The 13,917-nt window shown below is 36.4% G+C and overlaps 1 protein-coding gene across 19 annotated transcripts in view; it reads right to left on the reverse strand.

Moving 5' to 3' along the window:
• CLASP2 (cytoplasmic linker associated protein 2) overlaps positions 1 to 13,917 on the reverse strand; it is a 150,896-nt gene that overhangs the window by 85,935 nt on the left and 51,044 nt on the right. For 16 of the 19 annotated variants that reach the window (XM_056485334.1, XM_056485333.1, XM_056485343.1 and 13 more), the window contains one exon: positions 1,448 to 1,594. In XM_056485334.1, the coding sequence (XP_056341309.1) occupies positions 1,448 to 1,594 (147 nt within the window). Of the gene's footprint in view, positions 1 to 1,447; positions 1,611 to 13,917 lie in introns of those variants that run through there. The other 3 variants (XM_056485349.1, XM_056485348.1, XM_056485347.1) reach the window with 1 other exon arrangement.

Consider the following 13,917-nt stretch of genomic DNA (forward strand, 5'->3'; position numbering starts at 1 on the left):
TTTAACCTGCTTTACTACTGTATTTTTAGATAAACTGCAAAATCAGTGAGTGGTTATTCTGTTCTTATCTCCATGTTTTTACTGCAGAGCATGTAAAATGAAAGCCTACATGTAAAAAAAAATTACATTAAAAACCATCTATATTTAATAAAATATTATTAAAAGCCTTTGCTGAAATAAACTGCAATCCTAAGCATTCAGTTCTGGTACTATGTATATTAGTCTTGCATGCAAAAACCACCATGCTTCAGGTTAAAGCAGATTACATTACAGTTATTTATTTATATTTACTTATTTATAATGCTTACTATATGCAATAATAACAACAATAATAAGTATCAATGAAGTAATTTCCTTTATTGAGTCTTTTATGAGGTCTTTTCTGATACTAATCTGCTATATATAGCTATCAATTCACAGTTATACTATGACAGTGTTGATCCAGCCCTATGAAAATCTTTTCAATTCATTAGGAATTCTTAAGATCACAACTGAAAAACAATAAATTTTCAAAACATTAGCTATATCTTAGTAATCTGAAAATACTTAAGGCAGCCTGTATATCATGTATATCTTCTCCCAAATTTTATATTCGTTTTGCAGATTACATATGGGATTACATGAATAGGAAGATGGAAAATCTACTTTTACAAGAACCCCTCCCTAAAAGAATCACTTATTCATAAAAACCCTGCACCTGAAGTATGGTGGATTTCCACACAATTATGTATTCTTTCTGAATGTGTACATGAAACATCAAAAAAAGCAGCCACTTCTTTAGCAGTAGACAGTTGCTTTTGTTAAGTCTACCCCCGCCCTAAAAAAATGCGGATTTCCCTGTTCTAAGATCATAATTACTAAGCATTCCTCATTGCACTGCTTCAAAGCCATACCATGCAAAAAAATCCTGCCAAGGGTTTTGGCTCTCATTTTTTATCCTTCACAACCAATTTCACAATACTGACAGTTAAAAGAATAATAATAAAAGTCATCATGCAATATACACCTCTGATGAGGGCTCTGGGTGATGGCTGATCCTTTCTAGCCATGTGAAACAGTGCAGACCTACAGTAAAAATTTCACCTACACAGATGTAGAAGAATTTCACAGGATATTTATATCCACAATAAGTACAGTATAGATTTCAGCAGAGATGCCCATACATATACATGTATTCATTTCACCAACATAAATGCTGTCTCCAGACATTAATTTCATTTATAATATGAGAGACCTTAATAAGTTCAGTGCACACTCAGAAAAACAGACAGACATGCACACACCTTTACAGACAATAATTACATAAAACAGGGGCCCTTACTGTTTTCAGCTCTGAAAAAATACTGCAGTCATGAATTAAACATCACCTTCCAAAGTTCGCTGTTTTGTGTCTGCTCTGGCAATGTTTCTGGGAACACTGATTAGAATCTGAATAGCTTTACATTACCTCCAACCTTAGGCCCACCAGCTGATCCTGGCTTTCTTGCACTGTTTGTAGGATTTCCTGGCTTTTTAGGTGCTGGAACCTTGAAGGCTGAAGCAGCTGATGATGGCCTATTTCCATCCACTGACTCTTCATCATCAAAGTTTTTGTCTAGAAAAAGATACATCGAATAAAAATAGAGCTATTAGAAGGGACGCATTTTCATTTTCTAACCAACTGTTTTCCTTCACATTTCACAGAAATTCACAAAATGCATAAATAAAAACAAGTATTTATCAGTTTGTCCTGTCTCTGACCTAGGAATAAAATGACAATGGGAGATAAACAGCATTTTTCTACATCTCAATTTCTTATAAAATATTATTTTACCTTCACAAGTAACCACATTAGAGCCGAGCATAAAAATGAATCTTACACAGCCACTCTCACAACAGAAAAATATCTTTGCACAGACTCTTTTAAACCATTTCTTAATGTTTTCCCAAAAAGAAAACCCTTAATATAATTTTTATCATTCCAGTCTACCAAAGAAAAATGCTTCTCCTTTTTCTTCTTTCACTCATGCATGCATTTTCTGCTACACATCCTCCCACAATGTGTCTAACTAGCACTCCCTGTCTCCCTTCCACCCAGATTTTTCAACTTACAATCACAGATCCTCTTGCAGATCAGTCGCCTCATTCCTCTGATAGCTCTTCAATCCCCTTACCCTAGGACGGACCCAGCACTTCACATGGCCACATGCAGTAAATTCTTAATACTAATTAAAGATTCTACCAAAATTGGCTCGCAAACACCCTAGATCCACCACTGAGATTTGTGCCGGCATCTTTCTCTCCCTTCCCTGCACTAGGTGCTGCACAACCAATGAGCTGCAAGGTGACATCATCTTCTGGGAGCCAACGCCAGAGGAAAAGGTGAAAAATCTCCATGCAAATAAATTCATTCCCACACACAGTATTTGCCACTATTCCAATCCTTCGTTAAAAAAATTAAGACAGGCAGACAAAATTCCAAGGCCTGCACTCCTCTTTCCTATAATTTCAGGTTTGTAAGAAATTAATCTCTAGTGACTAAATAGTCTCAATTCAAATTACTGTGCCTTAAAAGAATCCCAACATATTACAATGGTAGAATATAATGGTTTTTTTCTACCCACTTAGGGAAGAAGGATTTATCTATAAGCTAGAGCACAGAAGACATATCAGCCTATGCTTCCTATAATAAATAAAATGGGCGAGGCTGAGACACAGCTGCACTACAATAATGAATGACCAATTTAGCATATTACCTGCTCTAAAACCTGTCATTTGTAAAAAAAATAAAAAAATAAAAAAATAAATTAATTGCAAAGCTTCATCATCTCTGGAATGGTTAAATATTTACCCTTCTCTTATTCAGAACTTGCTCCCAGGGAAACGCCAACTATATCTAACAATGTAGCCTCCCAGAGGAAGGCAGCTTGCATTAAAGGGTACAGAAAGGTTTTGTCCAGCAGCACTTGCATCAACATCAAATGGAAGAACACCTTGCATTTAATGTGTCCAAGATCACTGCTGCTATAGCCAGTATATTTTTCTAGCATTTGCCAAAAGCTGTGTTTCGCACTAATGAATCTCCGTGATCAAATAAACAAACCATCACAAGAAAAATACAGATGCATATTAATCCATTTTCATTAGCATTACTTCCTCCTCTCCTATAAACACTGATTTTTAAGCGAATCTTGCTAAGAGCAATTGTTTGGATCTGTAAACTCTCTGAATCTGAGAAAAAGGCATCAGCCTTCCCCCTCACTGTCCTGTGTGTTGCCATGGAAACAGCACTCCCTCTCAGCATACGGGCAGAGCCAGAATACATTTTGATTCCTGATGCTTTTACTCTCACTATCTTAAACAGAACCAGACTTCATGATTTCCAACAAGGAAAACCACTAACACAAAGGTCAGATTAAGTGGAAGGACTTAAACACTGTCATAGAAGGGTAAACGGCAAGGGTTAATATCTAGGATAGCTGCAACATGACAGGTAATTTTAAATTAGAAATACCTTGCAGATTTTTGAAAAGCATGATCAGATGACACGTGAGTATGGAATCATGAAAACAGACTAAAACTGAATATACACTCTGCAAATAAAAATGGTTCTGTTGCTGCACTTTCAAATCTAATGAAGAAACAGGCAAGACTTTCATGTTACTGCCCAACAGCTCTACAATGCAGCACTGATATGCAAATACTGCACAAGCCTTTGAAACAAAGTTATTTGCAATACAATCGCAAAAATAGAAAATGAGCATTTGCTCATTTATGCAAAATCTCCTAATCAAGAAAAATAGACAACTCCAAACAACTGTGTACTTTGGGAACCAGTGACTCAGATAAATTAATTTTATTTTTACCAAGCAATTAATTATGAAGAAGTATAAAATATGGGTAACTGTAGAAGTTATCGCTCAACCACAAAATGTGCAAACAGAATTTCAGAAAAAAATGCAAAGGCAAATATTTCGACCTACTGATGTACTGTGTATATTAGAGGACACATTAAATAATATTCTTGACAATACTGTCAAATTATTTTGCCTAGTTAAAGAAAGAATATTTTTTAATATGTTTAAAATATTGCTAACTCTGGATTAAAAATCTACACTACAAAATAGTTTTTATACAGTTTTTCAGTACACATGAAACTCATCTTTTTGAAATAAATGCCTTTTTTTAAGATATATAGAACTGATTTAAACCACTGATACATGGGTGTTCTTAACCAGACTTCTCATGATTTATGTTAAAATAAATTAAAAATTGCTGTACAGTTATTTGAAGTGTTCCAAAATAACAGCACAGTACCATAAGTAACACAGTACCATGTAAAATTAATGGCTGAAAAGGATCTGTTTGAATTCTATTAAAGTGATCATGCAGTTGAGTCTCTTTTGTTCTGGATTTGTTTGTTTTTTAAATAAACATAAACAGGAAAATGTCATATGGTCTTTTAAAGAAACCAGAGGTTTTCCCCACCCTTTTAGGCCTTTACACTTTTATTTCCCTAGAATTTACCATCAAAATCCCGAGTGATCTTTAGGGACATTCCATTTTCAGAAATATGCCTTCCACTGTGAAGATCCAAAACCAGAAGCCTGTATTGATAGCATTTCATGAAAACAGAGCATTATATTTGCTTCCCCTACAATGCACCTTCCATATCCTCTCACTCATCTGCAATGATCCACTTGCTGGAAGCTCCTGTAAAAGCATTTTCATGTACTTTAGCATGGAGAAGCCCTGCTCCAGTTGTAACTGTTGCTTCCCAGGGCATAATCAAGGAGCAGTTCTGCTCAATCTGGCTTTACTATGTGCCTTTGGCTGGCAAAAGGACCAGGGATGGAGCTCCTGACAGCCAGCACACAGACCACAGAGATGGCTGTAATTCAGTATTAAACTGTGCCTCTAATGTTAGTTTTATGCAGTCTACAAACAAAATATATTTCTACAACAGAAGTCATAAAAGCCTAAATGTAATTAGGATTTCAAAACAAAGCCATATGATGGTCCAAACTTTTTTCATTCCAAAATGGCTGGATAATACTCATTCTAGGTAATTTTAACACTTTCAGAGTATCAAATTTTACATATGCAAATATACCCAACAGCTGAGAAAGCATTATCCAAATAGTGTTTTAAAACAAGGCTCCAAGGTACTAAAAATAAAAAGTTGTATGAATTGCTAGCAACCCACAGAACATGTTAAAGGGAAACCACAACTTAAAGACACTGAGCCTCAGTAAAATCTCACAACACTGTTCTTGTATTCGATATGTAGTATTTTAAACGATAGTGGATAAGGAGTTTTGGAGGTAAGCACACCATACAGAGAAGAGCCTGGAATCTTGTACTGCCAAAAACTCCTGAAGAAACCCGATGAGCAACAAATGCTCTCACTCTGGTAAAAGCTCTCTTCCAGATGAACAACTTCAAAGCAGGGGAAGAAAAAATTCAAGAAAAGGTTGTTTTTGCCTTCACAAAATTAGGAAGTCAGGATTCAAATTCTGAGCATTAGAAACACTCTCTTCTAATGGAGGGCAGAGATCTGCACTATAGAGGATGTTCTGCAGGTACAGTGCACCAAGTGAACTGCTGTCAGTGAACCACTGCACATTTCTAAATAATTTTTAGATTATGAAAAATCCTAATTTTAATTTCAAAATCTTTCAAGAGTTGTCTAAGAAATCTCTCCAATAAAAGACCCTCCAAATCAATCTGCAGGACACATCAGAACCCAAAGTCTACCACACTTTCAGAACTTATGATTTACCAAAATTATTTGAAGATTAAATCCAGGCCGACAGACCAAAACTTGAACTATCACAGAACATGAAATACTAAAATTCTTGAGAAACAAACTATGTCATTTGAACTAAAAATAAACAAATTTATGTGCTGTCTTCCTGCCTTGCAGCATTACTCTTGGGGCCAGATCACAAATATGTAATGTATGTTTTCTGAAGTATTCAGAGAGATCAAAGCATAAACATTTACAATGAAACTTGATATTCAAAGAACATTGTAGCACTCCCAATATTTTAAACTTCAAAACAATCTATTGACTGTGATTTGCCTATACAGCAGTAAAGGTAAGTATGTATCCAGCAAATGTAAAGATATATCCAGTAACAAGGAGCATCCAGAGAGAAATCCAAAGTTTTTCATATCCAGAGAGAAAAAAAAAGTTATTCTCAAAGAAGATTAAATTAGAACACATTTATTGTTACTGCAACTTAAGCCTCCACCTTAGCTGGCTTGAAGAGTTGTATAACTAATGTGACGTTCTGGAATCTACCGTTTTGTAAGTCATAGTCAATAACAGAAAATGAAACACAGTATCACCTACACAGCAGTACAAATACAAGGCCTACATTCTACTTGTGCTACACAGCAGCAAGAAATCAGAAGTTAACTGACTTAAAGCAGATCCTCAAGTGACAATATGAAGGTGAGAAAACTGGATCCCCTGCAGTAATACGTAACTAAAGCTGGCAATAAAGGCAAATCTGCATATTGTTTTCAGCAGCAGCACCTTACATATATAACAAAACTAGGGTTGTAAATTCCAACTTGCAGTATTTTTCTGTAGACTGATGAGTCAAACCAGAGAACACAGTATATTTAATATTTATATATTTAATAAAACTGCTGATTTTAAGCTGATTTCTGTTCAAAACATTTATATAATTTTTGCATCAGTAACAGATCAAGATAAGCTTTGCTAACAAATACTGGGTTTTACCTACTGTTAACACTTCCTCTTTCACACCACAACAATTTATGAGGACAACTGCAAAATTCTGCCTAAGCAAAAAAAACCCCAAGTAGATGAACTCTTTAAATTTTCAAGTCACTCCCCCATTCTATGCCTACCAAGACACCCACTGCCAGTCTTCCTTCAGTGACTTACAAACACAGACTGCATCAATTACTTGGAACATCTGGGATTGGATCATTAGCTCAATTCCAGATGAACTGGTGCAGCCTACAACAACTTCTGTCAAGCATGAAAATGAAGCCGCAAGCACTACACATGCATCAAGTTAGTTGATCCCTCTAATCCATACTTCAAGGCAATGCCCCCACATCATTTAGTGAGAACTTTATTACACATCAGGCATTCCATACAGTCCAAATCTGTCCTGACACAAAGGACGGGATTCATGTGCCTAAGCGCCGTCATCTAAAACCAGTTTAGACAGTCCTGGGCATCCTGTCTGATGGCCAGGTGACATTCCAGAAGGCCACAGATCTCTTGAGGGTCTTATGTCCTACCTGCTTGCTCCATGTGGCTACTGTGGATACAACAAGGCACCTTGAGTGGCACGAGACACCTACCTACAGCTGGACAGATGAATTGCACCTAAGAAGCTTCACATCTACCAAAAAGGAATGATTCCTTGGCATTCTCCCCGCCCACAGCAGGTCTAGGAATCCTAAACCATTAGGAGACAAATTCTATACCCAAACAAAAGCCTGCTTCCCACAATGATGGAGCATGTCTCTTCCAGAGACAACAGTGGAGGCACAGAAGTAGCCTTGATGAAGGATTTAACTTTACTTCATGTTACCATCTTGGCTCCTCTTTGCCTTCCTGAAGGAAGCAACTGTACCAATGCACAGTTAGAAACGTACCAATGTTCAATGTCAGAAAATGGTACTCTTCTGTGCAATATATGCTGATGCTTATCAGCAAAATCTCAAAATCCTACCAAAAGAGACTCCTTTTTCTGCAGTAACCTCACAAGGGATGGATGAGATAAAAAAATACCAATGAGAACAGTGTTTAAAGAACAACAAAACTTAGTTCAAAAATCCGCCGAAGTTCTTAAACATTCTTTCACATGCTATTTTTTTAGGCAGTTCCAGTAAACTAGTATATTAAAAAAAAACCAGAAGAATCAAAAAGGCAGCAAGAGAAGAGCAAGAGTCAGTAAAAAGAATAAGGCAAATACTTATCAGTTAAATTTTGCTGTTGATTTGATCTCAAATTTTAATAAAGTTCCCCTAACTTTTCAATAAGCAAAGCAAAATAGAGCTCTCCTACTTTCCATCAATCAGTTACAGCACTGAAAGAGGCTCACACCCGCTCTCAGGTTTTTTTGTTTTGGTGTATGTGTTTGGTCTTTTTTAGGACAAAAGAAGGAAAATAAGGAAGAAGATACTAGACCAAACAGACTTTTAAAAAAGAAATATTTTGAAGTAGCAAAGGCACATGCCACAATAATTACCTACATTTAATACAGGCCTATTCTAATGACATTAGTAGTGTATTCATTCTGCTCCATAGTTTCATGAAGGATTATGTTCAGTAGGATTAATTCAGAAAAAAATTAACATATTCCCATTATTATTTTCCTAACCCCAAAGAAAAGTTACTCTTACAGTTTATATTACTACTGTCTGGCTGAAAGACAAGACTTAACTACAGGTTTCAAATAAAGCTGCAATAAGCTCAAATAAGCAACTGAGCTAATTTTTCTCCCTAGCAAAGCTTCATTCCCATTTCTAGCTCTACAATATCTCCTGCAAACTTAAATACTTTTCTAATTTTTACTTACTAAAGTTTAAGACAGTTTCTGCAAATCTTGCCATAGTCCAAATGTTTAAATTACTTCATAAATCATTTAGTCCTTTCTAAATTCTTGCAACTGGACTTTCCTTTGTTATACATGTGTAACATTTCCCAAATGTTACTCCCAGCAAACTTATGGAAAACTGAAGATGTAGTCAATATCACTATACTTTAAAAACCATCAATTTTACTTTATTTACATCTTTCCTGAGGCATGTTCAATAGCCTTCTGAATCAATACCCAATAGTCTATAACCTATTAGTAAATGAAGCACCATTTTCTCAGTAAAAGGGGAAGAGAAAGATGATTAAGTTCTCCAGCATTCATGACAAAGAACACCTAAAATATGATTCAATACAAACAGTAAGTAAAATAAAACTATGTAACATTACTGTTCTTCAACATTTGTACTACTGCTCTAGGCCATGCCATTTGGACCATATTGCACTATGTCCAGCACTCACATGCTAACAAGTCAGGTGCCTTTTAGTAAGGGGGAAGGCAAAAAGGTGTAGAAAGGACACAGACCTGCCTTCCATATGAAATCAAAGACTGAAAGTTTTTGACATTTTAAACACACAGGTTGAGTCACTAGCTGTAACAGAAACTGATGGGATACTCCTCTATTTTAGCACAAAGTAAAACATGCCTACCACAGCAGAAATGTTTTGCTCTCTTATGAAATATCAGAATTAAAGCTGAGAAAAACAGTATCTTCTGAAGCACTCAAGGTTTCTGCTAAATGAGTGAGTACTCCCTCAGAGAGTTTCCCTATCCAGACATTGATTAAAATGAAAGCAGATAATTCACCTAAAACTGTGACAATAAAAGAAAAAGCTCTAACAGAATTTTTTCTTGATGCCTGGTTAATTTTTGTGAGCGAATTTACATACAAAAGACTCTAAATTTCTATCAAAAGTGATGGTTTATTAACTGTTGTAGCCTACCTGAATTCAGACCTCACTTGTGGCCAAACCCTTCACTCTATTGCTTAAGCTGCCCTCTAAAAAAACTGCCAACTTCAAGTATTTTCTTGATGTATAAACTCCACTATTTGCATTTAAAATACTCTGTAAGCCAACAGCCAGTATTTGCTCAGTGGACCTGGTTTAATTACTGTCTTTATTATCTCAGCTCCAGCAGTCATTTTACTTCTTTCTTCACAAATTCCTTTTGCTTATACATCAAGCATCCAGCTCTCAAATAGCACCAGCATTTTCTTCAGTGAATCTAATAACCTATTTTAAAACCAATATATTTATCACAAAAAAATGCATTTTATCTAGAATCCACTATCCACAGACTGCAATAATATGGCTAACATTATTGATGTATTTAAGCTCAGAAAGTAGAAAAAAGGACCACCATATTTACCTATCTGCAGCTAAGTCAATCAAACAACTGATATCCCTTGAGGAATGATTCAGTTCAGGACATTTCCAGTACTTAATTCAGTCACAGAGAAGCACCTGGGCTTAATGACTTGAATTTTCAAACTATCAATTACATGACGGCAAGAGTAAGAGAGGCACTCATCTTTAATGTCTATCACAAGTATACGTGATAGGGAAGGGGCACTGGATACAAATAACATCAATGAGAAGGTTTACAAACAGGGAGCCTAAATTGCAATTTACTATTAGAGGGTGACAGTGGCAAATATAATTCTACCATCAGAGAGATCATGATAGCAGCTAACATTTGCATTACTTTTTAGTGTGGCAAATTTCTGCATGTTCAACTCAATTTGCATGCTGAAAATGTAAAACAGCAAGACAGACTGGCAAATAAAACATAGATTCAAGAAGCAGAAAGTGTAATATGAGCACACAGCTGATAAAATGTTTAGAGATTTATTTTTCTGAATTTTAGATCCATGTAGTTTAGGAATTAAAAGTTAATATCTACACATGAAAACATGCACACCACAGCACAGAATGAAAGGGGTTGTAAATGGCCTTCCAGCTCACTGACCCACCTGATCTCTGCCTCACATAGTCAGAAGCAGAGATTAAGAAAATATGGCAAATTATTTTACTCTCAATACTGCCACTTCACTTGTAATAAAACTGGTAGTTTTAAGAGTTGACTCTCCTCAAACTGGACTTCTCAACATAGACTCATAATGGACTTTAAAGATTGTCTAGTTCCAACCCTCCTAGCCATGGGCAGAGACACCCTTCACTAGATCAGGCTTCCCAGAGCTCCATCCAACCCGGGCACTGAACTCCCCCAGGGAAGGGGCATTCACAACTTCTCTGGGCTGCCTGCTGCAGTGCCTCACCACCTCAAGCGAAGAATTTCTAGTCTATGTACACCTTTTTCAGCTTAAAGCTGTTTCACCACGCACTTGTAAAACGTCCCTCTCCAGCTTTCCTGTAGGCCTCCTTTATGTACATGAAGGTGCTGTAAGGCCCCCCTGGAGCCTCCTCTGCTCACAGCTGAACAATCCCAATTCTCTCAGCCTCTTCACAGAAGGGGTGCCCCTGCCCTCTGATCATCTTTGTGACCTCCTGTGAGCTCACTCAATAGATCACCTCCCTTGTCCTGGTAATCACACTGCTTTTGATGCAGCCCAGGACAGAATTGCGTTTGTGGGCAGCAAGCCCACATTGTCAACAAATATACAGCCTTTCATCCACCAGCACCCCAGAAGCTACAAAACTCACACCAGATCTGGAAACCTAAAGTGCTTAGTATATGGCTAGGCAGCTTTAGTAGCTGCAATTTCTCTAATTTTGTGGAAACATGATCCAACCCCCAAATAATATACAGAGACTGTTTCTCGCAATGTTTCTAATGAGTTTGTAAAAATCGACACGATAATGCAAAGAAATTTTGAACAAAAACAGAAATGTAGAAAGTTTCACCTTTAAGTTCAATAGCAAAACTCACACTAAGTTGATTTACTAAAGGACTTTTATCAGGTCAACAAACAAAACAATCCATAATGATAAAAGGTTTTTTTGCCAAATAGAAATCTACTCATGGTCATTGCTTAGGCAATCATGGAACACCAGGGAGCTCTTGACTCATCTTTGCTCTGATGAAAGCAAAAAAACCTAACTTGAACAAAGTAAGGTTTTTCTGCAGCCTGTTAAGAGCTTTGTTCTACCACTTTAGCCCTTCTCACCTTTCCTCAGGCTCCAACAACCCATAACTTTGAGGGCTTTTAAGTGTTTCTCAGTTGAACAGAAGAATTTTCACATCAATTAAATGTACATGAAGAGGTACCAGAGAAATTCCAGTGCCATGAATATCTTGTTGTCTACACTCCATACAACTGGGAAACTCCTGTGAATTTTGAATTGTAGTTACTTCTTGTAAGAGTCTACATACACAGCTGGTCTTCAAAAGGCACTTTCAAATTATGGACCACTCTTTCCAGCTGTTGCTATGAAAGTGTATTTTGATGAACAAGCTGGGCGAAGAAAGCAGACACAAAATCCAAAACAATAAGTCTTTAAAACAAAGATGCTTTTATAAATACAATATACAGAATAGAATTTCTAATTCAGGTCAATACTACAGGAGACCCTTCGCCTCTGAAGGCATTTCAGATACTGAAATGATCCAAATGTAGCTTACTTGCTCATCAATATTTACTACAGGAAGACTTTATTAAAAATAACATGTAATAGTAAGGAAATATTCTTTCTATTTCATAGATAACAAAGGAAAATAAACCCTGCAAGGCAAATATCCAATCAGTCAAGACCCTTAGTAGGCTTTACATTTCTCCTGTGGCTGTTGACAACTCTAATGTTTTTTGGCTTTTTTTTTCCAAAATGTGTCTTCAAAAAAAACCCTACCAAACAAAAAATCCAACCCCCATCAAACAACCAAAAAACATGTAATATTACCAATAGTCTGGAATAATCAAAAACATGCAGACAGAATGGAAAAACAGAAAGAATTTTTTTTATTATGTAATTTCATCTTAAAAACTAATAAAAATTGACTCTGGCACTCCAGACAAAAACCAACACTTTTTGAGGACAGATTAAACATATCTGGACATCTTTTTAGTGAACCCCTGTTTCACGTTTAATGAAAACAACAACCACCACCACTACCCACAAAATTCCTTTGAAAACGTTGTTTAGAAACCGGAAGACAAAACTTACTTGTACTTATTACCCTAGAATATATTAGAAAAATCAGGTGCACTTATCATTCTAGAAGCTAGTTTTGAGAAAACAACTGTGTCTGTCATATGTTTGCAGCTTTGTTTTTAAATAAAAAATGCTCTGAGTTGCCCCTTGAATTCTTCCTTTAATTATTTTTTTCTATTCACATCAGTCTTGAACCATGCTATATTCATTCGTCCTCTTAGTAGAAACTGTTTTTTCATACTGGCCTTGGGTTATTCACACATTCCCTCCCTCTCCCACTCAGCTGCTTCACTTTCCCACTGTTCTTTTACTGCTATTAGCAACAGTACTTGCATTTTATAGACAAAACAAACTCAGAAACTATGTTAATCACTGGAAGTAGCATATGACCTTGCTGTGAAAAGAAGCTTTGCACTTGTTTGGTTCGAAACAGAAATCACATTCCAGCTCACGGTATCTGTCCTTCCTCTCTCAAGCACAGCAAACAAACCCATTTCCCAAAACAAACCAACTGCTAATAAAGAAGGAGGAGCGGTGGGGAGCAATACAGGAAAAGGAGCCAGTGCAGGTGCAGTCAGCATGTTAAACAAACAGGCCCAAACAAGAACTGAAAATGGAGTAAGTGAGACACTTATATCGTGCACAAGAACTTCTGCTATTTATATTCCCACACCCAGGAGACAGCTCTGAATGGTACAAAGCACCACAGTTACAGCCTGACCAATTTCTAGGCCAGTGTAGCAATTGCTTTATTATCATCACTTACAGGACTCTGTTGGTTTAAAAAGTCTCCTACCACAGTGTAAGAAAAATCAGATATACATCTCAGAAATCCACATGCACTAAAATAACATATATATTTTAAATCAAGCTAATGTCTCAAACATCAGTGTAGCTTCTGTATCTTTAATATGTCCAATTCCTTTTTTAGTAAAAAGTAAAATATTAAAGCTGTACAGCACCTACACTTCACAGAAACTAGTTAATCAGATTAAAGACTTACGAAGACAGCCTTCCCTCAGAAGAACATCAGGGATTGGAAGATAATTGTTCTCATGCTTTAGGACCATGCATACATTAATCAAGTATTTTGAAAGAAGACAAAACAACAAAATTTGATATGCACATGCAGTAAGATAGAACGATAATTTCTATTCATGAACCAATCACATCTGCTTTATCATCTAAAATCTAACAAGCGCTTTAAGTCATGAAACATCATTATATTGTATGCC

This window comes from Oenanthe melanoleuca, chromosome 2 (assembly GCF_029582105.1).
Source record: "Oenanthe melanoleuca isolate GR-GAL-2019-014 chromosome 2, OMel1.0, whole genome shotgun sequence".
Classification (NCBI taxonomy): domain Eukaryota; kingdom Metazoa; phylum Chordata; class Aves; order Passeriformes; family Muscicapidae; genus Oenanthe; species Oenanthe melanoleuca.